The 27,755-nt window shown below is 41.4% G+C and overlaps 1 protein-coding gene across 2 annotated transcripts; it reads right to left on the reverse strand.

Moving 5' to 3' along the window:
- Positions 1 to 2,417: 2,417 nt before the first annotated feature.
- On the reverse strand, positions 2,418 to 27,064 carry GPA33 (glycoprotein A33). Of its 2 annotated transcripts, none has more exons than XM_083611722.1 (8): positions 26,770 to 27,064; positions 13,359 to 13,513; positions 12,090 to 12,303; positions 10,647 to 10,811; positions 6,521 to 6,631; positions 5,184 to 5,307; positions 3,068 to 3,708; positions 2,418 to 2,840 (listed from the first exon to the last, which is right to left on the reverse strand). In XM_083611722.1, the coding sequence occupies exons 1-7, from the start codon at positions 26,810 to 26,812 to the stop codon at positions 3,567 to 3,569; spliced, it is 954 nt and encodes a 317-aa protein (XP_083467848.1). In that variant the 5' UTR covers positions 26,813 to 27,064; the 3' UTR covers positions 2,418 to 2,840; positions 3,068 to 3,566. The 2 variants fall into 2 exon arrangements, with proteins under 2 accessions (XP_083467848.1, XP_083467849.1); XM_083611723.1 differs by having other exon boundaries at positions 12,243 to 12,303; positions 26,770 to 27,059.
- Positions 27,065 to 27,755: the final 691 nt, after the last annotated feature.

A 27,755-nucleotide genomic window follows, 5' to 3' on the forward strand; every position in this document is an offset into this window, starting at 1 on the left:
CTTTGGAAAGTGCTCATTTAGACTTTTGATTCAGTGGCTATTGCTTGCTTGCTTGCCTGCCTGCAAGGTATTGTCTGCGATATCCATGAAGCCCTGATATCCTGATAATACCCAAGCAGCTAATGAGAGTCGCTTTATAAACTTATTTAAAGGAGTACAAAGAATGCTATTATTAACTTAACCTTGCATTATCTCTGTTCCCTCACTTTTCCCAAGCTCTGACTTAAACCCTCGCAAGCTATTGTAATTGCTACTTTCAGGCAATTCCACACCCCCAGGACAGCAGGTGAAGCCAGGATGTGAGTTTCTTCCAGATCTCCTTTTAGTGGAGCAGCATGTAGTACCAATTCTCCTGGTTTGTTGTTTTTGTGCATTTGTATGACCATCAAAGTTGTTGTCTGCCCCAGAAAGTTCAAATGAAACAAGCACAATGTATTTGGGCTGCAATAGAAACCTATTACAGGCCAGAAACACACACACATCCTATCTAGGGGTTGTCCGTTTGTGAGGTGAATGCTTCAAAAATTCTGCAGATAATTGTTTGGATTCTTCTTTAATTTGTTTAGAATTCTTGCTTAGTTTATATCCTAACAGGAAACACTTCTGTTCTTCTGTTCTGAGAACTTGGGAGGGTCTCCAGAAGCAGGAAAGTGTGTGTGTCCTGTTTAGAGAGAGCTTCCTTAGTGTAAAAATTCACCTCCCATATCTCATAAGACACTGCCTGTATGACTAAGCTTCCTGGATTTTGTTGGCTAAAGTTGTGCATGAAATTGCGGGTGTGCAGGTACTAGATACCAACACTACGCAATGATGAAAAGGGGCAGAAGGTGTTGATTAAAAAAAAAGTGACTGTGATGAAATATGACAGAACTGCCTTAAATTTGGATCCTGTAAGTCTGGCAGCTTTCCAACTTGAATTCTCCATTGGCATGTCTGCAGCACTGGATATTACTGTATACCGGGTAGGGATATTGACCATGGTCATGTGATGAACTATAAACCATAACTGTCCCAGGGCTCAGTGTTACAAGTGAAGGTGCATTCCAGTTCCAAACGCATGTAATGGCAGCTCCTAAATAAATAATCAGGAATGGTCACTTGTCAGGTCTGAAATACACAGTGGAGGAAAGGTCCCTCTTCTAATGGGTACAACAAGGAAACCTCCAGCTGGATTGTGACCCTAAAAGAAACGACAAGTTCATAAAGGGCAGGACTTTAAGGTGGGAGGGGAAGTTCATTGCCAGGAATTTAGAGGCCTTTCCTTCTCTCCATTCTCATGCTACAGGATTGTGTCATCAGATTCTCTTTTCAGTAAGACCCACTTGCACATGTGTTACTGCTTCAGGAACATAAAGCGTTGGCATTTTTATGTTTTAAATGTTGATTCGGCAGATTTCCTTTGTCCAGGCTTTCATTCCTTTTACTGCCTCATGTCATATAAAGGATTATAAAGTTAGTAAGGGCAGCATCCCCGCCCCACCCCCATGGTATGATTCTGTAAGTCTGTTTTCTGAACTAGCGCTTGGAAAAGAGTGGAGCTAAAATGGAGCAGACAACAAGGCTTGTAATCTTTCTTAGCGATGGCAGGTCCTAAGCATCCTTTGTTGAAATGAAATTAATGTTTCAGTGCCCCGTTGTGAGGTCTGCTCTTAATTTGTATTTGGCAATTAGGAAAAAGAGCATAAATTTACTAACTTATTTGAATAACAAAGATAGCAGCTTTTTGTAGAATTGAGGTATTTAGGCAACAGCAAGAATAGTGAAGGACTACAGGGAACGCATTGCAAAGCAAGCTGTATGGTGAGAACAGGGTTCTGTGGTAGATGCCAAAATCTATCCACCCACCCAGCCTTTCCAATCCTGACTCATTGCGTCTATTTCAAACTAGGTTAGTTGTTGATCAGATACTGCAATGATACACATCTAACCTCTATATAGCTTCAACTGTTCCTTGCCTAGACCCCACCTCTGTGAGGCCTACAGTTTAGTCACAGTGCACTCTGTTGTCTGCACTATGATGGTGGGACTGGGAGCTTTCCCTGTGCTGTACCTGGTGTGTACTAAAAGAAAAAGACTTCTTGCTTTGGGAATTAAGTACTCAAAGCACCAGAAGTACTGGCATGTTTTTAAAGATTTGCTGAATTTCCCCTCCTTGGCATCCAAAAACAATACACTTATCACCAAAAAATAGGGTGACTATATTTTGAATATGTAATTTTCAGGATTTTAAAAACTGCTAGAGGATGCACTAGTAAACCAGATTATACATTATCCAGTATGGCTGCAATTATATAGGCATTTTAACATAATGTAGACTGAGGGACAAGTACTGGACTAGAAAGGGGTGGAGAGAAAGCAGCTTCATTCAATGTAATTACTGTTTCTATTTGAGTTCAGCTGTGATAGCCAATGCTTAGAGTAGTGAAGTGTCACTTTAGTTTTTTAAAAAATGCAAGTTCAAAAACAGCAAATTTCAAAGAAAATGCATCATTAATAACCCATGTATTGAAGATTTTCCAAGCACCTGAAAATTAATTCTCCCCCAGGTTATTTTTTTATTAAAAAAAACTTGTTAGCAGTATAATTGCACCAGCAGTGACAATGCTAGTAGCAAGCAATTTATATATTTTTAAAAATACATTCCAAAAGCAGGGATTGTCTGATCCTTTCCTAACATGTGATATGACTGCTTTTGTTAGCCATTAAGAGTGCAGAGCCATTTTAAAATAAAATAATAGAGATGGGGCATGTCTATGCATTGTCCAAGAAATGTGCATGACAGTTGTATCAAACTCCATAGAGTGGAGAATTAGCAGCTTCTGGTTTGAATATTGAGGAAACTACAGTGGTACCTCAGGTTAAGTACTTAATTAGTTCCGGAGGTCCGTACTTAACCTGAAACTGTTCTTAACCTGAGGTACCACTTTAGCTAATGGGGCCTCCTGCTGCCACCGCACCGCCGGAGCACGATTTCTGTTCTCATCCTGAAGCAAAGTTCTTAACCTGAAGCACTATTTCTGGGTTAGCGGAGTCTGTAACCTGAAGTGTATGTAACCTGAGGTACCACTGTATAATATTCCGATAATAGCAACACAGTTATAATGGGTGTTATGTAGATGCTGCACAACAAATAAGTAACAGCTGGTGTCTTAAACTGCTCATCTAAAGGCTCTGGGTTTCTTGCATCGCAGTGGCCTACTTAGTGAAAAGTGAAATAAAAGATATCCCTGTTTTCCTATATACTGGAAAGTGTCAGTTCACAATAATTCAAATCGCACCACGTGAAAACTTGGAGTGTATATTGTCAATTTGGCAATATATCGGTTGTCCTGGAGTCCCCCTTCCTTTTCCATTTTAAGGCAACTCTGATGGGCAAATGGGAAAGGAGCTTATGAGTAGATATGCACCAAATGCATATAAGGAAACAAGTCAGATTTTGCCTCCACAAACTTGCTGCCTATACTGTCTTGGAAAGCCACATGAGTTAAGGTGAAAGAGAAATATTTAACAACAGTCTTTTTTTTTCCTCCCTCAAATAGAAATGCTCATCTCTGGGCCACAGCTTCTTAAACCTCCGGAGACACTCTGGAAATGGGTGGCCGTACTGGGTGGTGCCTGTCTTCCTCTTCTTCCTCCTCGTCCTGAATCTCCTCTTCAGCAGGTCCCCGTATTTTTACCTCAGGTGGATGATCGCCATTTTCTGTCTCCCTAATAATTTGGTGCAGAAGAAGATGGATTTTCAGTTATCTGCATTTTAACTGATGACTTAGTATTATAGGAAAGAGATAGGGAGTGCAAGCCTGTTGGTTCTCCTTGACCTCTCAGTGGCTTTTGACACTGTCGATCATGGCATCCTCCTGGAGGGGCCCAAGGAAGTGGGAGTTGCAGGGACCTCCAGAATTGCTACTAGAAAGTAATACTAGGAAATTACTACCCGGCCCCATGGCTTTTGAGGTTTCATGAGTCTCCCTGTGGAGATCTGTGTGCTACCACCATCATGTTATGCTTTGCCCATGTATGTAAAAACAGTAATTCATGAAGAAACCTGAAAGTGAGGAGTGAATTGGTTCTTGTTAACAACTTAACTTCAGAGACAGTCGTTTAATAATTTAGCTTGGCAAAGAGGTGTTTCTGACCTACTGGGTAAATTTCCATTTGCTTAAGCTTTCCAGAGCCCCCTCACATATGTTTGTTATGCATACTAAAAAGAGGACTAGCACGATGTAAATGCTAGACACTTTAACATTAAGTCGTGCTACAAATCTGTTTCTGAAGTCAATCTCAAAATATCCTTGTGTGGTTTCCGAGTCAGCTTTATTTTATTTACTCTCACGATTGCCTAATCTCACAGGAATAACCTCCATTTGGAGAATTCATGTGGTATAAATCTCCATTTGCAACATTTTCACAGCATAATTTCAAAATTGGTAATATAAAGTTGGGGGTTGCTGTTATGAAGCAGGAATTCACAAAGAAATGGTAAAGCCACGTGCATTTAAACCTAATTGTTTATGTAGCTACCCTCAATGTTATAGTTGGTGGATCAAAAGAAAGTGTGTTTTAAACACCTCCCTGGTAGCAGGTAGGAATGGACATCTTGAGCTGATCCATTTTTCTTGCACACAAGTAGATCAGCAATTCCACTCCCATCAAGTATGTATGAATTTTTAAAGGGAAAATCACACCCCCCAAAAATCTGCAGATTGAAACTGCTTTGGAACTATTTACCAAGGGGTCCAAAGCCTTTCCTCATTCTTTTGTTTAAACCAGAGCTTTTCAAGCTGTGCGTCACAACATATTAATGTGTCGGCTGCAGCGTGTAGGTGTGTCACACAAATGTTCCCCACACTCCTCCTGGGGCTGAAAGGGGTTAGTTCAACCTCCGGTTTGTTAGTAAAATGAATTACTGTGTCACCAAATGATGCATGTCCAGAAAGTGCGTCACCAACTTGAAAAGTTTGGAAAGCTCTGGTTTTAAACCATTTCTACCTGCTGCTAGCAGCTAGAAAGCTCAGCAGTTGCTGTGCTTGTTGGGAAGTGTTGAGTACAAAGCTATTGGAAGTAGCAGTAACAGGGACATTGTAGGGGGGTAGAGAGAGACGGCTGCCTCAGAGGTGCATGCAGTATGTAATTTCTCCATGCTACTTTTATTCCACCCCCACCTACTAATGAAAGGCACTCACGTCATCTCATAGTCTTTGTCCTTCCCATTTTTGCAGCAACAACAGTAAGCCACAATGGCAATAATAATGACAACAGCAACAAGCCCACCAACGACTCCACCAAGTAGGGCAAAATTCATGGATGCTGTAGAAGAAAATACTAGCATTAGTCACCTCATAGTTGAGAAACAAAATCTCTTCCTTTGGGGAAGAGCTCTTACTACTGTTCTCCCTCTAGCCTGAGGGTGGCTCTGGCTAAATATAATATGACAAATGAGCAGCTTGTGAATGACAAGCCAGGAAGGGGGCTCATCTAGGTTGAATTAGATGGTTTCTGTAGAACAGGATTAGGGAAACTCTGGCCCTCTAGCTGCTGTTGGGGGTCAAATGAATAACAGAGGTATGTGAAAATGGTCACTCAAAACTCCACACACCCCAAGGAAAATTACCAAACAGTTTCTCAGTGGTTCACTGGCAGTAGGGTAGTTTACTACTTAATTGGGGGGGGGGGGGCGTGTTTCAGCACGTTGGAAATGGCAGCTGCCACCAAGAACAACAATAATGGGGGAGAATAGTCCGGGGGAAAATGCAAAGGGGGGGCTTTTCTAGGGGGTGTGTGAAAATTTTAAATAAATTTTCTCAGAAAAATGACTGCTCTACTTAAAAGCAGGATAAAAAGGAAGTAGCTTGCCTTTTGTCTAATAAACATGCTGATAAAATGGCACTGATAGAGAAAGCCGGTCTTTTTAAAATTCATTTTTTAATTCACTGAAATTAATTTTATCAAATTCTATTGTATTAGTATTTGAATAATTTAAAATAGGTGGGAAGATGCAAGTTAAAAGGTCACTTTAAAAGAAACATGGCTAAAATGTCATTTGGCCAGAAAAGTGATAAATAGTAAAGGAGGTGTGTGAGGTATAGAGGAATGACAGTAGACTTGTTTGATCAATATGCTATTACACACATCAAAACCAGGCCTTTTAGGGAAAATAGATAGCTGAGTTTTGGTGATCTACCAATGTGGTGCTGTTTCGGTTTGTTTTCAAAAAAGAGGAAGAGCCTAGAGGAAATAGGGGGATGGTTTGATGGTCCTATGTAGACACTCCCTAAAAAGTGAGCAAACGAAGCATGGCTATTAGGCAACAAATACCTAGGGTGGAAACATAATCGGAGCCGTACGTCATCACAAAGTCTTGGGCTTATTCTCAACTGCAGCCACATCTAAGCTTTGCAACTAAGCAAAGTGAGACTAGTTCTTAAAATGGGACGTGGGGTTGTTTAGGGACTTAAATGCTTTGCCGATCAGACTACAATAGCCATGCTTCCCCCCCCCCCCTTGCATGTTGCAATCTTACGTGGTGTGACATTAACAGTGATGTTGCATGAATTCTCTCCGATGGAGTTTTTGGCAAGGCAGATATAGTAGCCAGTGTTGTCTATAGAGATGTTCTTCAGCATAAGCACTCCTGATGCAAAAGAGAAGATGCAAAGGGTCATCATTATTTAGCAGGTGCAAATAGAATCAGTGTCTTCAGCCATATTGCGGTTTTAAATCCACTTTATGTGAGGAGTCTTATGGACCCTGGATGATGGTTTCATAGTGACCAGAGCATTGCCCAGGAGCCTCAGCTCTGGCAAGGATCGATTGCAGAGAAGATGCAGGCAAGCCACACGTGTGGTTTTGCTTACTGCATTGTCACCATGTGTTCCCAAATGCAGTCCCTTATTCTGTTTTGGCAGACCAGTCAGTATAGGCGGCCATTGCTCCAATTTTATTCTTGCAACAATCCATGAGATGGGTTAAAATGAAAGAGATTGGCTAGCTCACTACTGAAGAGGGATTAGCATCCAGTTTAGTGCACAATGCTGGCTTTCTGATAATGCTTGTGACTGAGTTAGCAGTTCCACATTTCACACCACATAGAAACTAGGCGGGTCGTCGGAACAACACGAAACCCCGTTTGTTCCGTGTTTTCACTGTAGCACAGTTTTCAATGTTTTATGTACTTTTCCCATGCAACTTGCATTAATCCTAACATGGATACAGATACATGCAAGAATATGCCAGGCCTATCCTCCGCCCTCCATTACGGGCTCCAATTGCAGCAATAACTGGACCCTGCTCTTTAAGTTGTACTTTTCTGATCTTTCTTTGTAGATTTCTTGACTGACAATTTAATATATAAAAATATGGGCCAGAGTTAAATCTTTATTCTGAAGCAAAATGAGAAGAAAACAATAAACTAACCAATACTGATTATGTCAGTATTTACGGTGCCTGACTAGGATCCTATTTTCTGGTGTAGTGGTGCCACCTATGGGCAAAACTGGTGAACAACGAGCACGTTTTGCACACATTTTCTTTGCAAATCTTGAGCTATTTTAAGGGCTTACTTAGACAATCACAACGAAGCATGTTTTGGGGGTGTGCAATCTGCATCCACAAAGGCTAGCTGAAGAACTATTGAGAAAAATATGTAGGCTACCTAAAGCAGAGTACAAAATGAGATCAACAAAGCTTTTTAAAAAACCAAAGGCAGCTAAATTATATATATATATATATATATATATATATATATATATATATAATCTCCAGCAGGTGCCTAAAATATCAACAGACTGTGAATTCCAGAGCAGTGGTTTCAGCACACTACCATCACCTCCCCATAAATGTACAACAAACATTACATGGTACAGCCAAGCTGGTCGCTGGCTGTTATGGGCTTTATGTACTAATTGGGAAATTTTGAACTTGACCAAGTTACAAACCTGTAGACTGTGCAGATCTTTGAGGCAAGTATAATATGTGGACAAGATCTCGCTTCTGGTCCCCAATCATAGAGCCGCACCTGGCGCCAAGAGCAGTTTCTCAATCAGGACCAAGGGAAGCCTTATGTAGTGTGCTGCAGTAATCCAGTCTTGAAGTTACCAATATCTGGACTACTGTGGCCAGGCCATCCCAGTCATGGAACAGGCAGCTGTCGTATTTTAATTTAATTAAAATGGTTCAATTGTTTTGTAGGTTTTAACTTTATTTGCAATTTTATTTGCATACCACTTAGCTCTTTGATTAAGTGGTTCAAAAATCATCTAAATAAAATAAATAAATAAATAAATAAATACCAGTTAAAGATGGTAAAATGTACCCCTTGCTACCAAGACCACTAAACCTCCAGGGACAAACCTGGATCCAGGAACATGCCTAGGCTTGCTCCTTCACAAGAAATGCAGCCCTCTTCAGAGCAGGCAGTTGGCCAGTTTCTCATGCACCAGAACCATAGATCCATAGGGCCTCTGTCCTGTCAGAAATTAGGCTCAATTTATTTCCCCTCATCTAGCTCATCACTGCATCCAGGTACCAGCTCAGCTCCTGTATGGCCTCACCTGATTTAGATGTTATGGAGAAATAGAGCTGAATGCCGTCAGCTTACTGATAGCATCCTGTCCTAAATTCCTTCACGACCAGTCCTAATGGCTTCATATAGATCAGAAATAGCATTGGGAATAAAACAGCACCCTCCAGTGTCCTATGGCTTAACTGCCAGGGGCTGAAAAACCATCTGCCAAAGCTATTCTTCGCTCTATAAATAGGGCTAGAATACTGTAATACTGTGCCTGATATCCAGGGTCAAAGGTATCAAAAGCCACACATAAATTGCAAAGGAAGCAAGGTCATACTCCCCTTGTCCCATTCTTCATAATGGTCATCCATCAGGCTGACCAAGGCTGATTCAGTCCCGTCCATGGCCAGGTCTGAACTCGGACTAGAGTTCGATAATCTACACCATTCAAGAATGACTGTAAGTGCCCCATCATAACCCTCTCAGCCACATTTCCTAAAAAGTGGGCATTAGCAACTGGTCGGTAGTTAGTCCAAAGCAACAGATTGGGACAAGGCTTCATTATGAGTGGCTGCAGGAACCATCCCCTCAAGCAATGAAGCATTAACCATGTTCCCGACCCAACAAGTCTGCTACATTTAATAAATCAAGAACTTCATAACTTATAAACTAGCACTATATGCGTTGGCAGCTAAGAAGATCAGGAGAAAAGAACTAGATAAAATAGCGGTCAACTGCAAAGGTGATTCAGACATTTAAGCTGGCGCATTCTACCTGAGAACCCCCTGCTATTATATCATATGCAACAAATAATTTCTAGGAGATGTGATTGTTCTTTGTATTCACAGTGCCTGGTGTTTTTATGGTTTTTATGGTTATTGTTGCCTTTCTTTTTGTTTCCTTTGTGAATGATATCGTGGCCTTTGGCTAGTGCAATAAAGTTTATGAAGATGATGAATAAACCAAGAGGGGCAGAGATCAAGGGGGAACAGAGGGTAGCAAGTATCTTGCTGACATCATTGGGCTGCATAAACATCAAGTGATCTCACAGCATCTCATTGGGTAGTGGCGTTGGACACTTCAGCGCTACATTGGCGCTGGAATCAGCATCCCAACGGGAGCGGATTAGGTTTGTGCAATGCTGTTCAACATCAAATGCAAACAAATGTTTGTGGTTTCACGTTAAGGAAACAGATATGCGGAGTGCAGTGTTGCCCTCTCTTTCAACAGTGATATAATCTGTTCCAAGACAGATGGGTGTGCTGCAACCTCCCATGTACCCAGCCTGACACATGTAGGCTTAAAAAGTCTGGATCTCTTAATTGCTATACAGGAAACCTGGTTGTGTCAGTGCCACAAGGGAGAGCTTGGAACAGGTGCATCAGAGAACTGGAGAGGCCAGAGCATGATAGAGTCCTCCTTGCCACCACTTGGCAGGAGGAGGAGAGAGAAGCAACTAGATTGCCCATTAATTACAGGCCCCACTGTGGTTAATGGCCTCATGGTGAACAATTGTCTATGTTCACCCTACATTAACTAATGTATGTTTTTGAAGTAATGATTTTAATCATTGTGAGAGAAGAACCAGGCAGTGAGCATGATTCTGGATTCATTGCAATCGAGCTAGCACTAATTTTCAAGGTCTGTTGGTAGAATTAGGGGCCTGCCTCTTGCTGAAATGAAGGTCACAAGAGTGCCACTTTTGCCTTGTTGCATCCAGAATTTATTACAGTAAACTCCCAATTTATGTGGGGGTTATATTCCAAGGCACCACGCGTTTAAGTGAAATTGTGTATATTTGAAGCACCATTGAAAAAGCCTGCAATTACCCCATTTCGCCCCCACCATGTTCCACTCCTTTTTGTGATATTTTTGAGTCAATTCTGGGTTCAATGCGTGTGTTAGGTAACACACATATCAGATGTGCCTAAAACAGTTGCTGCCATTGAATGAAATCAGGCATGAAAAAAATGGCAGAGATGACCAGTGAGAGAAGGAAAACATGAGAATGGACAAGGGAAGATCACATCTACACTGTGCTTGCTAGATAACACTTGAAGGACTAAATTAAAATGATGGTTTTTCATTCCTCTTTTTACATTAACTGATTTTCACAAAGTACCGACATCTCACTGCTTACCTGGCGTTACTGTTCCTACGAGTGCTCGTTGTTTGTTTTCTGGATTGTAGCTTTGCCAGGAATATTCGGGTTTGGGGAATCCTTCGATAGAATTGCAGGTCAAGTTAATGTTTTGTCCGTATTCTGTGGTCCCTATAATTTTGCAGTCTGGCTTGGATGGAGCCACTAGATAGGAGGAAAGAATAACTTGAGCAAATTCAGCAACATAAGAATGGAAGCTGTTGTGTTGAGGAGAGCCTAAAACATGTTCTGTCTTCAGATCCCATCACCAGCAGTAATGCATGCTGGCCTTCACAAACAACACTGACCCGTTACAGCTTTATTCCAAAATCTGCACATCTTCACAATTTTCTTTAGGCACATAAACTGACTGGGTGGAGGCAATAGCTTAGCAGAAGTGCACATGCGCTGCAGAAGGTATCAAGTTCATACCTCAACTACTCCAATTTAAGGATCAATAGCAAGTCATGGAAAATATTAAAATTATTATTTAGTGAATTTATACAGTGCCCTTCATCCAGTGATCATGGGTCAGTTTGCAACAAGATGAAATTAGACATTTGAATTCCTGGAGAAATGCTGTCAGAACACGTGGGTAGTGTTATCTGCTATAGAACAACTTCCAACCTTCCTCACTTCTTCATATTCCTATTGAGTGAAAACTTGGTTAAAATATACGGTTGTCTTCACCATTCTTTCCATTAGTACAGTGGAACCTCAATTTTTGAACGTAATCCGTTCCGGGAGACTGTTTGACTTCTGAAACATTTGAAACGCAATACGGAAGCCTCAATACAAAAGGGAAACTCAAAACGGAAGCCGTGTGGCATGTTCGGCTTCCAAAAATCATTCGAAAACCGAAGCAGTTACTTTCAGGTTTTTGACGTTCAAAAGCTGAAACGTTCAGCTTCCGAGACGATCAAAAACTGAGGTTCCACTGTAATGAATACTGACAGTGTTATTTTTATAGAAAAAGAGGTGCCAGAACTCACCATGAATGCCTCCCTTTTTCCCTTACAATAGCAATGGTGCCCACCTGAGAGGTGCCAGAACTGGGGGGAAAAGCCATGAGTACCAAGTCTAAGATCATCTATGGCAGGTATCTTCAACCTTTTCAGAACCAGGATCCATTTTTAACCCGAACATGCATTTGGGGACCCATTTCTTAATCTTTTACCATATATTTGCATGTGGCACTGCTCATATCATGACTCACCTTGAATTAGGCTACAGACCAGCTGAAGACCAGTGATCTATGGCACAAACACTACATGATAGCATCATCTAGAACAAATGTGCATGGCTGCTTTATGTTGCAGTGGAGCACAGTTTTAGTGATCCGATTACGCCCTGATCATTGCAAGCAGCACTTCCTGCTTGCTGTGCGCTGCTACTGAACTAAGGTGTGAGACTGGTATGTATACAAAGGGCAGAATGCCTTACCAAGGACCAAAAGTTCCATTGTTGAATGTGCCAAGGGAGGATCATCACGAAGACGGACTGAGCATTCATAGGTACCATTGTCATTCAAGGTCACCTGACTGAGGATGATGCCAATGTCATGATTATTTGTATTGCTAGAGAAGTTCACCCGACCTTTATAAGCATTACTAATCCATGTTCCACCATCATCAAGGTACCGGTTAATAAATTCTGCCTAACAATAAGAGAAGAGTATCAGTTTAAAAGACTTAATTACTGTGGCTCAAATCTTTTGTTTGTCACTATAGTATTTTTAACCACGAAATGAACAAACAAAACACAAGGAGACCCAACCTATCCCTATCTCCTGAAATGTCTCATTGCTGAGGCAATTCAGTAGTAAAAAAAATTCAAAACATGCATTATAGTAAGGGAAGAAATCGCTTTTAAGTGTGTACATTAGTCAAGAGCTGCATACAAATATATGTTCATGATGATGAATTTTCATGAACAAAGCAAACACAAACTGCTGGAAAAATTTGGAGAACTGAATTTAAGACTGGGAAAAATGACAAAGTGACAAACTGAAATTGACAGGTCCTTCCATCCCTACCTCTCAACCCTCAAGAAATACATTTTATGTACATGGTTGTCAGCAGCAGGGAAGATATGATCAGAAACTTATCTTCTATGAGCTTAAAGTTGTTTTAGGGGCCAAGACAATCTGCTGCATTGCCTCCAAACAATCAGTCAAACCAAATCCTTTCCTTTGGAGCCTTAAACATTAGTAGGCAATGCTCCCAGTGCATAATAGTCTTATTCAGTGAGACTTGCCTCCATGTAGTCATGCACAGAACTGGGGTACTGGACATTTAGTTGGGACTTAACTCCGCTGAACACAGGCAGACTTGCTTTTGAACCATCTGAAGCAGTACTGCTCATACTGCTCACATTGAATTGAACTGGATAGGCCCTAGGGGATATGTGCCCCCATCTGGAGCCACCGGTTGCTATGCATGATTGGCGTCCTCTGTCAAGTGCTGGATCAAAGCCAAAGTAACAGCCTGATGTTATGTGTCACAAGACTAAAGATCTGGAATTAAAACAAAATTCAGGCTACCATCTGGCCCCATCCTCTTGCATCCAAGACTAAAGGAACCCTTGAAAGGCTGCTCACTGACAGAGGTCAAAGAGACTCCTCTGGTGTCTTGGCGCACCTGTTTCTTAACAGAGTGCCATTTTCTCCCAGACACTCATGCGTATCATATGCCTTGAACCATGGCTGCCCACCTCTTCTGGCATTTTCATCCAGGCAACAATGTCCCCCTTAGCTGGAGTAACAACAGAGCTTTCATAGGTACACGGTAGGGTGGTATTATCTCCTTTCTTCACTTGCACTTGCTTCTGAGGTGTGTTTACGGAGAGGGCGTGAACAGCTGCTACAACTAAAAAGAGAAAGAGAGGTCAGAAGGTCCACTGTTATCTTTGTCACTTTGACTGGAAAGCCAGTATGCATAAGTTAGGACGCCCTACTAAGATATTGCACACATCTGCATTCCACATCTGTATCTGCCTTCTGTAAGAAACGCGCTTTCTTGCCTGATCTAGGACAGGGTTGGAGAAACGTTTTCCAACCCAAAGGCTGCATCCCCTTAGGACATAGGTAGGCAGGGCAATCAATGTGACCTTTGTATGGTAGGTTACCTTCCAGCTGCACAAAACCCAGAGCTTTCTACATCCACGCCCACATTCCTCCCTCCAGGCAAGCAAGAAGCATGAGTTCTTTCCAGTATTAATAGACCACAGACGATCACAAAGTGGTTTGCAGAACAATCAGTAAAACAATTAATAAAATAATAGTAGTCTGTGCATAGTGGCGCTGTGGGTTAAACCACAAAGCCTAGGATTTGCCGGTCGGAAGGTCGGCGGTTCAAATCCCCGCAACGGGGTGAGCTCTCATTGCTCTGTCCCAGATCCTGCCAACCTAGCAGTTCAAAAGCACGTCAAAGTGCAAGTAGATAAATAGGTACCGCTCCAGCGGGAAGGTAAATGGCGTTTCCATGCGCTGCTCTGGTTCGCCAGAAGCAGCTTAGTCATGCTGGCCACATGACCCAGAAGCTGTACGCCAGCTCCCTCGGCCAATAAAGCGAGATGAGCGCCACAATCCTAGAGTCAGTCACGACTGGATCTAATGGTCAGGGGTTCCTTTACCTTTAGTCTGTGCATATCACATCAGTTTATACAGTAAAACACAAGGGGTGAGAAAGGATCTGGCAGAGCATCTGTGACTTCTCAGATATCTTATTTGTCCCTCCCCCCCCACTGGCTTCCATGAGGCTGAGTTTTATGACTCATTCAGGGATGTACAGGGGGACAAGGTCCTTTGAACATGAAGTTTTTATTGTCACCACACCCAGCTGACACATAATACAGTTCCACTTTTTTTGCCTGCAACTAGTACGATAAGGGATGGCAGGTGGGGGGTTCCATCCACTGTCCCCCATAATTCAGTTTGCACACAGAAAACTTATTGACAGTAAGAGCAGCTTGACAACAGCTTGACCACCACCTACCTCTGAATTTTCTGCAACTAGCAAGTGATTAAGCTAGATGGCCCATAAGGCTCCCTACAACTCTATGATTCTATCTATTTGCATATTATCCTATATCTTACATCCCTGAGGCACCTGTCCAACTTCCTGGACAGTCCTCCTATCTGTGGAAAAAGCTAGCTTGCTGTTGGTGGCTAGGGCTCTCAGATCCTCTCTCAGCTCAGGGAGCAAACAAGTGTGCCCACAAGGCTTTTTTTTTTTTCCTGGCAGTGTACATTATTATGTTCTGAGGTAACTCAATTGTGCTGGAGAAACCGGTTCCTCCAGGGGTGGGTTCATAATCAGGTCATAAGACCAGCATTCAGAGAGAGAAAAGAGAAAGGCAGAGAGAAAAAGTGAGAGAGCCCAACCCTTTTAGAGAAACTTTCTCCTGGGCATAGTCGGCCAATTGGTGCCAAAGAAGGATAGAACTTTCTTTATGTATGCAACAACAGCAGCAAGAATACTTATTGCAAAGTATTGGAAGACACAAGAGTTACCCACCCTGGAAGAGTGGCAGATGAAGGTGATGGATTATATGGAATTGGCGGAAATGACGGGCAGAATCCGAGACCTGGGAGAAGAGTTGGTGGAAGAAGACTGGAAGAAATTTAAAGACTATCTTCAGAAACACTGTAAAATTAATGAATGTTAAAATGATGTTGGATTGAAAATAAGTGGCATTAGCAACAAAGTTAATAAGAATATGCAAAAATGAATTGATAAATGGATGAAAATATAGAGTTATAATATGTTAAGATATAGAGTTAAGATAAACGAAAGAGGGTAAGGATTTGCTGATTTGACTATTTAAATGGGAATACAAAAAGGGGAGGTGTGAGGAGGTCAAGTAAACAAGCTAATGAGTTTAAAGTTACTAAAAACGGATTTGTTTTTAATTCTTTGTTATCTATTTGTTTTTTGTTTTTTGTATTTTTATTCTTCTTTTTTCTTTTTTATGTATTTTTCTATGTCTTCTTTTTTGTATCTTTTTCTTTCTATGTGACTTTTTTCTATTTTGTAAACTTATGTTTTTGTAAAATCTCAATAAATATCTTAAAAAAAAAAAAGAAACTGCAGAGGAATGTCTCACTCAGAAAATTCCGCCCCCCGCACACTGAAATTTAAGTTGAGGGAAATGTTTCTATAAAAATTCATATATGCCAAGAACCTATCGGAAAGCTGTATTTGTTCTGTAACCAAGGTAACCTGGGCAGTGGCGTAGCGTGGGTTGTCAGCACCCGGGGCAAGGCAAGTAATTTGCGCCCCCTAACCCGTGGATTTGCGCCCCCTAACCCCCAGATGTTGCACCCGGTGCAGCCGGGCCCCCCTGCACCCCCCACGCTACGCCACTGAACCTGGGAACCCCTTGAACTTCTCCCACCTAATGGGGGATTTAGCTGAGCTTAAAGAGAAGGGGCTCAGGGACTAAGGAATGACTCCCAGTGTTTTTATTTAAAGCACATTTAAAAGACAGGCCCCCCCCAAAAAAAAATCCTGGGGAAATGTAGTTTACCCCTCACAGAACTACAATTCCCAATACCCTTAAATTACAGTTCCCAGAATTCTTTGGTTTAAATGTCTATGGCACTAGAATTTTCTCAAGTCTAGAGACCAGAAATTAAAACAAAACTAAGGCTACAGCTACAATCCTACGTAGCCACAGGAAGCCAGTCCCATCAAACACACTTAGACTGATTCCTTTGTGTGCAAACACACATACATTGTCGCCCTAAGCCATTTTGCCACATGAAATAAGACAAGCAGCCGCTGGCAACAGGGACTGAAGCACGGTGGAAGCAGTTGGCAAGGAGGCACACTCAGAGTGAACTTGGACAGCCGGCGGGGGAGAGCCCACCCCAGTTCCTCTCCAAATCTGCTGCCAGAGACAAGTGTCTAATGATAGGGCTGGCCCTGCTTCCATAGGATCCAAATCCCAATACAACACCGAGGATATATAAATCATGGTGGGAGAGCCATAAGCATTATATGGAATCTGGGGAGTACCAGGTAGCAGGTTTAAGGTTTAAGGTAGCAGGTGATGAGAAAGGCCCCTGCTTGAGACCCTGGGGAACTGCTAACGGCCCATCACAATTCTATCTGGGCTAGATGGGCAAATAGTCTGTCCTGCTTTACAGCCACTTCCCGTGTTTTTCTTGTGCTGTGAATAAGGATGTAGGAGAAATCAGATTCATTTCTCATTTAAAGGCAAGCTTATCTAATTCACACTTTCTGAACGCAAACCAAACAAAGCATCTTTAAAAAAAAAATAAGCATGTTACAGTAAATGACAACACATTTGTAATACAGTTATTATTTGAGATTCTCTGAATTTTGCAATGCCAACCAAGTAATGGGTAGAAAAATGCATACACATACACACACAATGCATACGCGCGCGCGCACACACACACACACACACATGTATGTATATGTACAGAGAGAGAGAGAGAGAGAGAGAGAGAGAGAGAGAAATGCATATATTAGTGAAAACATAAAAATGAATTCTATTAGAAGAAATTGCTTTGCAACCAAGTATATATATTAGGCAAAATTGCATAAAAATGTGTGTAATAGGAGAAATTTAAACTAAATGCAGATGGATTTTCTTGAGGACTTTAAAAAAAAACCTTCAAACTGATGTGGAAATGTGGAGCGCTGATTGTAAAAATGGAAAACTGAGAGAAACCAAAATTGACCCATTGCTAGGCATGAAGGCCTCACCCTCTGGTGTCCCATTCCCCCACCCCCAAGCATTCTACTTGACTTGGGGTAGCTTATTTTCAGGGAGAAAGAAAAACTTTTCCTGGTAGAGCCATGGAGGGCTAGATTTAGACATCCATGGTTGCACTGGCAAAATATTAAAATGTTGTGCTCTCTATCCTCAACTCATCTGTAACTGAGAGCTTTCTGAACTGCCTTCCCCCACTAAGCTCAGAACATGAGTAGATTAGGGCTCCAGCATGTAACTTGCATTCCTACCTGGCAACTGTGACACCCTCTCCAAAGGGCTAGTTATTTAGCAGTGGGAATCTTTTTGGCACTTTATTTGTTTGCCATTCTTTTAGGCGCCATTCTTTATTTGTTCGCCATTCTTTTAGATTAATTACATAGGAATCGCAGGGCGGTTTCCAGCATACATATAAAACAACAAAGTATATCAGATAACCACACGATTTTGGTTATCCTATCGAGATGGAAAAATGGGAAAAGCTATGGAAAACAGATTTAAAATTCACCACGTGCTATCTGATAAAAGAAAACTTTATGAAAATGATCCACAGATGGTACCTGACCCCAAGCAAATTAGCCAAAATAAATAAAAATAACAGTAGTAAGTGCTGGAGATGAAAACAAAATGAAGGAACCTTATTCCACATGTGGTGGACATGTCCCAAATGTAAAAATTTTGGGACATGATTTATGAAGAACTAAAGAAAATGCTAAAACATACATTTGTAAAGAAAGCTGAAGCTTTCCTATTAGGCATTTTAACGATAAGCATCCCAAATGAATATAAAAGAGTGTTTCTTTACGCAACAACAACAGCTAGAATATCAGTAGCAAAATACTGGAAAAGTGAGTTAATACCAACAAAAGACAAGTGGCAATTGAAGTTGTGTAAGTACCTCGAACTAGCCAAAATGACAGAACTAATAAGAAACCTGGCGTGCTCTGGTCCATGGGGTCACGAAGAGTTGGACACGACTAAACGACTAAACAACAACAACAATAAGAAACCACTGAGGCGACAAGGTAAAAAAGGAATGGGTTTGCTTCAAAAACTACAGTACCTGACTAAATATAGTTCCAAAAATAATACTTGGTTGTGCTTATATTAATTTCACAGATATAATGGGGGGAAATTGATTTAAATAAAGGGATGCAGATTATTGGTAACTAATGAGAAGTGTTGAAGCCGCAAAGGGATAGAGGGAAGTCAATTAACTTATCAGGGATTCAAACAAGTTTAATGGAACAGAAAGAAAGTTATTGTAAGGAAAGGTAGAAAAGAAGAAATATTAATGTAATTTCTTTCTGGGAGCCTTTTGTATAGAATATTCAAATTATGGTTTGTATCCTTTGAGCAATTGTGTGCATCTTTTAAATTCTTTTTTCTCTTATTTGTATTTTTTCTTTTATTTTTTCTCTTTTTTTCTTTTCTTTTTGTGTATTTGGGTGTAACTTTTAATATATTATTTTCTCTGTAACTTTGAAAAATGCAATATTTTTTTTAAAAAACAACAACATAGTATATCAGATAATACAACACAATGCAATAGTTAAAACATCGCCCGCAAAAAGAGGGGCAATTCAGAACATACCAGGCGTTGGAGGCACCCAGTGAGATTTATCCAGTGCTATTTTTCTAGAAAAAGAGGTGCTGAAACTCACCATGAATGAAAAAGGTGAATGAATGAAATGAATGAATGAATGAATGAATGAAATGAATGAATGAATGAATGAAAAGGGTGCTGAAACCCTTTTTCTCTTATAATGGCAATGATGCCCACCAGAGAGGGGCCATAACTCAGTTCCGTCGAATTCTGGCTGAAAAAAGCCCTGAATTTATCCAAAAGCCTAAGAAAACAAGTGTGTTTTAACCATCCATTGGAACTACACTAAATTTGTGTCCATTGAGCCTCTAGCGCAGTGGTTCTCAACCTGTGGGTCCCCATATATTGTTGGACTACAACTCCCATCATCCCTGACCACTGGTCATGCTGGCTAGGAATGATGGGAGTTGTAATCCAATAACATCTGGGGACCCACAGGTTGAGAAACACTGCTCTAGCGGGAGGTTATTCTAGTCAGGGTGCCACTACAGAGAAGGCCCTTACACATCACTTCGGAAGACAGGCGAACTAATAATCATGTACTGGATGATTCACCAGTGTTGAAGCAATGATAGTTCAACATCAACTTCGTTGGACTGGTCATGTTGTGCAAATGCCTGATTATCGTCTTCCAAAGCAACTACTCTATTCCAAACTTAAAAATGGAAAGCGTAATGCTGGCGGTCAACAAAAGAGGTTTAAAGACTGTCTCAAGGCAAATCTAAAAAAATATAGTATAAACACCGACAACTGGGAAACACTGGCCTGCAAGCGCTACAGTTGGAGAACAGCCTTTACCAAAGGTGTCATGGACTTTGAAGACACTCGGACTCAGGACGCAAGGGAGAAACTTGCTAAGAGGAAGGCACGCTTGGCAAATCCACACCGTGATCAACTCCCACCCGGGAACCAATGTCTCCACTGTGGAAGGACGTGTGGATCCAGAATTGGCCTCCACTGTCACTTACGGACTCATTGTTAAAACTGTGTTTATGGAAGACAATCTTACTCAGCTGTGAGTGATCGCAAAAGAAGAAGAAGAAGAAGAAGAAGAAGAAGAAGAAGAAGAAGAAGAAGAAGGAGGCGGCGGCCACACTGGAAGGAACAACAAGGAAGCAAAAGCCTACACAGAGTCTTGCAGTAATAAGTCCAAGCAGTCATCACAAGGGCACTCAACAGTTTGGAGTGGCAACAGTGAAGTTGGCAGCCCTTAATGAAGTCATGCATTTGACATAGTTGATGAGAATCTGCTATGATTAAATGGGCACAAGATGTCGGACATAACATTATGTTGGCTGACTGGGAACAGTTATGGACCACAGGTATGAAATTTACGGCATGCAATGCCTTAAGAGCGAATATTATGAAAATGATATACAGGTGGTACATGACACCAGTCAAGCTTGCAAAAATCTATCATTTGCCCGATAATAAATGTTGGAAATGTAAAGAAAATGAAGGTACATTCTTTCACCTTTGGTGGACATGCCCAAGGATTAAGGCTTTCTGGGAGATGATCTATAATGAAATGAAAAAGGTATTTAAATATACCTTCCTGAAGAAACCAGAGGCCTTTCTCCTGGGCATGGTCGGCCAATTGGTGCCAAAGAAGGATAGAACGCTCTTTATGTATGCAACAACAGCAGCAAGAATACTCATCGCAAAGTATTGGAAGACACAAGATTTACCCACCCGGGAAGAATGGCAGATGAAGCTGATGGACTATATGGAACTGGCGGAAATGACTGGCAGAATCCGAGACCAGGGAGAAGAGTCGGTAGAAGAAGATTGGAAGAAATTTAAAGATTATCTACAGAAATACTGTAAAATTAAGGAATGTTAGAAGGATGTTGGAATGAAGTTATGTGGTTTTAGCAGTAATGTTACAAAGGGCTATGTAAAAATGGATTGTTAACAGGTGAGAATGTAAAGTTGCAATATATTAAGATAAATTATTAAGATAAAGGAAAAAATGGTAAGGATTTGCTGAAACAACTATTGAACTAGAATACAAAAAAGGGAGGTGTGAGGAGGTCAGGGAAACAAGCAAATGAAAGATAAGACATGGAAGGATTGATTTGTTTTTAATTGATTTTACTTCTTTGTATTTTGTATTTTTTATTCTTTTTTGTTTTGTTATTTTTTTTCATTTTTGTGATTTGTTTGAAACTCTAATAAATATTATCTAAAAAAAAATAAAATGACATAGTTGATGAGGCAATTGCCAGAAGCAACTTTTGATGAGGTGCTTTGGAAAGCCAAAGAAGATTAGAAGAAATTCAAAGACTATCTACAGAAATATTGTAAAATTAATGAATGTTAGAATGATGTTGGATAGAAATTAAGTGGTTTCCAGCTGTAATGCTTTAAGAGAATATGAAAAAAGGGTTATAAATAGGTAAAAATCTAATGCTAAGGATTTGCTGAACCAACAATTTGAAGTGGAACGCAAAAAAGGGAGGTATGAGGAGGTCCGGGAAACAAGCTAAAGGAAAATAAGCAATGGAAAATCTGTGTGTTTTTAACTATTTTTATTTTGTATTTTTGTTATTTTTTTCATTTTTATTGTAATACTTTAAAAAATCTTAATAAATATCTTATAAAAAAAGGGAAAGCCTGGGCTGCCCTGTGTTTTGTGAAACGCTTTCCTAATCAGATTTCTATATCTAGTTTGCTTGGCAACAGGCAGGCAATGGGTTAATTTCCTAGGTGCCTTTTCTTTTATCTGTTCTGTTGTGCTGACACTCCCTGACTCGCTTGTAATCCAGTTTCAACATGGGAAGATCCTCGAGAACAAAGCATAATCGCTGCATTTTTCGCTGGGCTTTGACAACTCCCTGTTTTGTTCCATCCTGGCATGCTTCCTTCTGCATCCATTGTATTTCTTTCTCTTTTCTTCCTGTGATGTTCATCACATCGCTAACCGTCAATGCTTTTTTTAAAAAAATAAAAAACCCTCTGTTGAACAAGCAAGTTAAAATAGGCTAAAAATATGAAATAAATTGGTTTTGGAAACTGATCAAATTGTTTTAAGACCAGCAAATGCAGAGACAGGACTTTAACAAAATTCCACAAATATGGGGGGTGGGGAGCAGGGGTGGGGGGTGCCCTATACAATTAAAAGCTTAAAATATTAAGCTTATTTTATAAATTCCCATGGATGGGTCTAGGGCAGGCATAGGCAAACTCCGGCCCTCCAGATGTTTTGAGACTACCATTCCCATCATCCCTGACCACTGGTCCTGTTAGCTAGGGACAATGGGAATTGTAGTGCCAAAACATCTGGAGGGCCGGAGTTTGCCTATGCCTGATCTAGTGATACCCAGGAAGAAGAGGACTGAAAAAAGGCTTTTTTGCTAGCATGATCAAGGCATTATGGACAAATAAAAGTAACGGAGCTCTAATATAATTCTTTTTAAAAGAATTATATTTTTTAAAAGAATTATATTTTATATAATTTATATATTTTTATAATTATATTTGGGAGGGAAGAGCAGGAAAGATGGGGTGCTTAACCCTTTCCCTGCCTGCTTTATCTCTACTACAAATCCTCCCCACGTAGACCTCCTTATCCTGTCAGATGGGCGGGATGCAATAAATAAAAATTATTATAACTATTATGTCTAGAACAGGGCTTCAGGTTATTTTTTTTTTCTATTGAGGGTCACATTCCCTTGGGGATGTTCTTTTGGTCGCTACATGCTGGTGGCAGGTAGGAAGAGCCAAAAGGCAGGTGGTGAGAGCCAAAAATGAGTGGAGTTTACTGCAGGATTGTATGGATCGTTTGCTCCCAGTGAGAAGTGGTCCAGAAAGCAAGAGTAGCCTCACCTGCAGCATCCAGAGAGCCCCGTGAAATGTGTGTGCCTGATATAGTTTCCCCTATATGTCACCCACTCTCCTTGCCCTTCCAATTTCTCTGTTCAAAATCCTCTCCTCCCAGAGCTGTTCTTCTTTCGGAAGGTCTTCACAACTTTGTTACATACCTTTGCACAAAATGCGAGTTTGGGGCTATGATCGGGCAAGTGGAAGCATGCTCATATCCGTTTGAGGATCAGCAGGATGATACAAGAGAGAGAGCGCTAGAAGTGTATACCAGTCATAAACGGATGTCTTTCGTGAGAACTTCAAACAGAAACTTTGTACTAATTTAAATATTTTTTTCCTGTAATTCTAGAAGGAAATCCATCATCAAGAGAGAGTCAATAGACAGTCAGAAACCATGTGCCAGGAATCCAGGGAGGCATGTCCGTTCAGGGGTGTTCTTTCTGCTCCCACTCTCCATCAGCTCTCTATCTGGCCCTTGGGATTCTCCCCAGACCATACCCCCCTTCCCAGCCACATCCCCTTTCATCAGACCACAACCTTTCTTTGAGTTCTTTCGTCTGGCTGAAACTGGGACAATTGATTCTTGTTTGCCTGGATAAACAAGAGCAGGGGTGTGGGAATGGGCATAGAAACTAGCCTACTGTACAAAGGTAACTTTCACATTTGCTGCCATTCCCACTTCGGCCTTCCTCTGCCCACCACTGGCCTGTGGCTCTGGGAAGACTGCCCAGAAGGAACTGGGATATTTTGGCTGAAAATAGTTCCCCACCCCTGGCATGGGACCTACAATGGAGGACCCTACAAAAGGCAGGGCCCTTGATCACACAGAGAATAGCCTGTATCATACACAGAAAGCTATTGCATGGATGTCTGTAGAGGCAGAGGCAGCAGGTACGGACAGTTTCTGGGTGGATGGGGCCACGTTGCTGCTGTGTAAGCATATGAACTTTGCTCTGTTTGCTTACGACATTTTTATGCTGCCCTTCCTGCAAGGAGATCAGAGCAGCATACGTGAATTCCTGCCCTCCATTTTGTTGCCTCAACAATACTATAAGGCAGGTTACGATGAAAAGGGTTGGCTCGCCAAAGGTCACTTGGCACGCTTCAGGGGATTTATGCCAGCTCGCCCCTGTGTCAAACATCCAAACTGCTGCAGTAAGCTGCTTATTTGACTCTTTCAAATCATGAGTTCAACAATTTTAGTATCAGAGTTCAATGAGTAGTTTTCAAAAGTTGCAAAGAATACAGGAGAAATACTTTAGCCAGTTGTTAAAACTCGAACAGAAAGAAAATGTTTAAAAAGTGAAAATGTGATTCAGCTTGGGGGAACAATGGTGTTTTATCACTTGATTATCACAAGTTTCTCACATTCAGGTTATGGTGTTTGCTCCAATTATCACATAACTAAAGGGTTCGTGATCTACTTCTGTCTTACATTCTAGGTAAATCCACTCTTTGTGTCTTAAGAAGGTGCCCAACAGGCACAAATCCCACAGTTAACATGGAGTTCATTTATTATGAAAGGTGTACCTGTTGAATTCTAAATGATCACAGTTTCTCTGTAACTTATTTTGTACTGTATGTCTTCATCCACAGATGGTGAGGCAAGCATTTCAAACAAGAGTGCTCAAATATGCAAGTGCTCTGTTTGAATCAATGTGAGCAAAATCAACACAAGCACATAACCTACCTTAGTTCTGCCCCCTTCCCTCCCCACCCATCTGAACCAATCCACAAAGCAAAAAAACCAAAAATCCTACTTCGGGAGGAGATGGTGGCAGGACCTCACTCCCACCCCAGTGACATGAGAAATATATTTTTCTATCAGGGGCTGTATAATCATATCCCACGATCTTTGGGAGGAAAAGATGCCCCATGCATTGCTGCTAGCTAGTCCATTGCCTCTACCACAATCATCTCCCCCTTATCCCAAGATAAGGGTTTTTCTGCCTTAGGGAAGAGGAACGGGGTATGTTCTCAGCAGTGGAAGGCATTCCCATCAACTTGATCTCCCCCTGCCCAGAGAACCTGGCACTTGGCGGGACTTCCTAGGATCTCTGGAAGGAAATGATGCATTGCTAGATGTATGGAGCATCTCTTCACACTGGGAACCTGGAACTTGACTCCAAGAGGACAAGACAATTGATACATGGGACATCTTTTCCTATTAGGAATCCTGGGACTTGTAGTCCTAGGTCCCAAATGAGAAAAGGTGCTCTGCAAATCATTGGTGCTCAATGCCTCCAACAGTATCTCCACTTTCTTCACCTTTCCTAACACAGGTTGTCTTGCCTTGGGGAAGCAAGAGGTTATGAGAAGGGTGGGTCCTTGATGGAAAAGGTGACAAATGATCCCACAGATGTGCTGAGATTCCTTGCCCCCTCCCACTGTGGACCTTTAGCTGCATTGATGGGAGTGCCACTTAATCCTCAGGGTAAAGGCTTGCCCCCTGGATAATTAAGATTAGCAGAGGGGAAGTTCCTGTAGTGTTCCAGTCAAGCACTGGAAAAAGCTGAACACTTCTAGGGTGAGCCAGTTGGTTGCTCATCCCTAGTGAGGCAGGCCAGAATTCATCCCACAGTTAAATGCACTTTAGGTCTCCTTGCCACACTTCCTGTCATCTGAGTTTTGTCACCCACTATGTCAGAACAAGTCTTTATGGGTTCCCCATATTTTTGTGCCCAGGAATGGGGTACATGTTTTTGCATGGGGGGGCGGGATAAAAGAAGTGACAATCTAGCTCAGAAAATACCGTAGTGTATGCTGTGTCTCCTCACTGTACAAACATCAGTGGCAGATTGCACAGAAAAGTGCTGCTCAGGTCATAGCCCAAGTCCTGCCAAGGTATCTAATCCTGAATGAAATGAGAGTATGCAACACTGTCCCATCCATCACTTATTCTTTTCTCTCTCTTTTTAACACTGATCACTTTTGTGACAAATAGCCACACAAAGAGGTGTGAGCTTGCATCCTGTATTACTGTGGATTCTTTTTAATCTATTCTACTGGGGAGCAGGGAAGGGATAAACAATGCGTAGTGTAGTGGTTAAGAGAGTAGATTATGACTCAGGAACCCAAGCCCCCCGCCCCCTCAAATCCCATCTCCATCATAAATCCGTTAGTTATCCACCTGTGGCAAGCTAGGAAAGGACCATAACTCAGTAGTGCAGCAAATGTACAACAAGGTTCAACTTTGGCATCTCTGGATAAAGGATCTCATGTACGGATTCTGAAGTCTTAGGGATCCACTATGAATTAGAGCAATACAGTACTGAGCTAGGTGGACCAATGTCCTCACTCTGTATAAGGAAGCTTCATATGCTTAGGATTTCTCCACTTAACCTAAGTGGAGAGACTTCATTCATTTAAGAAAACCATTTCAGAATGTTCCTTTCCTCATGTCAATGCACTGCAAACAACTTAGGATAATTAAAATCTTGGCAGAGCAGTGTGCCAGGGTAGCCTTCCTGCTTCTGTGTTTCTGTTTTAATCTAATCCTAGATGAACAGTCTGGCACTGCTGTTGCATTCTGGTAGCCCACAACATTAAGGGAATAATTTAAATGAAACATTAAAAAGTCAACATTTATAAATTGGTGTGGTCCTAGGTCCTGTGCTGCTTAACCCTGGAAATATCACAAAGGTACCCATAACACTGCTTCTTCATCCACATTCTGCGCAGCTGTTGCAAAATACATAGAGGTGCCAATGGGGGGAAAAATAACATTTTCTCAACAGCAACAAAGAATTGTATGAGTACAGGGTCAGTGCAGTATCCCAGAAACAGAAAGACTTTATGGGAGACACCTAGATCCTGCACAACAGATTGGTATCTACTATAAATTTGTTGGACTGCAAGGCCTGAGATTTGTACGATGAAATATCCATGGGCACCTTCTCCCTGTCCGTCGCACTAGCATACCACTGGTAGGCAAAAAGTACTACTCACCTGCACTGAGTATAAACCATGTTACTTCCTTGTTCGCCATCATGATGTGCTTTTTCCCTCACCCAAGCAAATATCCAGGTAATGAAAGATAAATCTGAAGTTTGAGGGAAGGACAACCTGCCTTCCTGCTGTAGCCTGGACTGTCTCCCCTCTTCTGTGCTGTATGTGCTGTTTCTGCTTCCTTCCGCTTTCACCCTTGCTCACCTTCCCGCCCCTTCAAACTAGGAGGGCAGGCTGTGTTCTTATCTTTTCCCTTTCAAGCTGAAGGAAACTACCCTGCCTGTTTAGTTGACCCTATCCGCACCTAAGCAAACAACCTATCATTCCTGATCCCTTCTGACAGACGAGTACACAAAGGAAGCAATAACGTATCACAAACGCCCAGGTGAAAGTGCTCATGCAAGTACCATGAGAAAAATATTATGGTAAGAAGACCACGCTGCTGCTGCTGCAGGCACTACAATTTTTATGGTGATTATTCAAGAGTGCTGCTTGCTTCAGCCATTAAAGACATCAAGACTAGGTGTTATCTGTGGCAGCCTAGCCTAATTTCTATTCATTCTGCTAACCTGACAGATGTGCTACAATATTTTGTTTATTCAGCACTGTTTTCATGTTGTGTGCTGTTAAAACACTTTCCACTTTCTCCACCCACTGTGCTGCAATTTACTGTCTAGGGTACATTTATAGCTATAGCTCAGAAAATCACTATTATGTCTCTGGAATCCTGGCTTTTCTTAATTTTCCTCAGGCACCACCCGTAGTTGCCTGAAACAGGGGCCAAAGGGTTGTGTTACCTCTCACAAACCCTTGAGAGATCACTGTATTGTTCCTATCATATATTTCTGCTTCACTGACATACAAGAGTACCAGAAATGTGTCCCTTTCACAATACATAGAAAGTTGAACTTTGGCGCAAGTTTGGAACACATTCTGTGTACACACAAGACATCACAACTATTAGAAAATTCCAGGTATGGAGTATT

This window comes from Podarcis filfolensis, assembly GCF_964270895.1.
Source record: "Podarcis filfolensis genome assembly, chromosome: 4".
In the NCBI taxonomy this organism is placed as follows: domain Eukaryota; kingdom Metazoa; phylum Chordata; class Lepidosauria; order Squamata; family Lacertidae; genus Podarcis; species Podarcis filfolensis.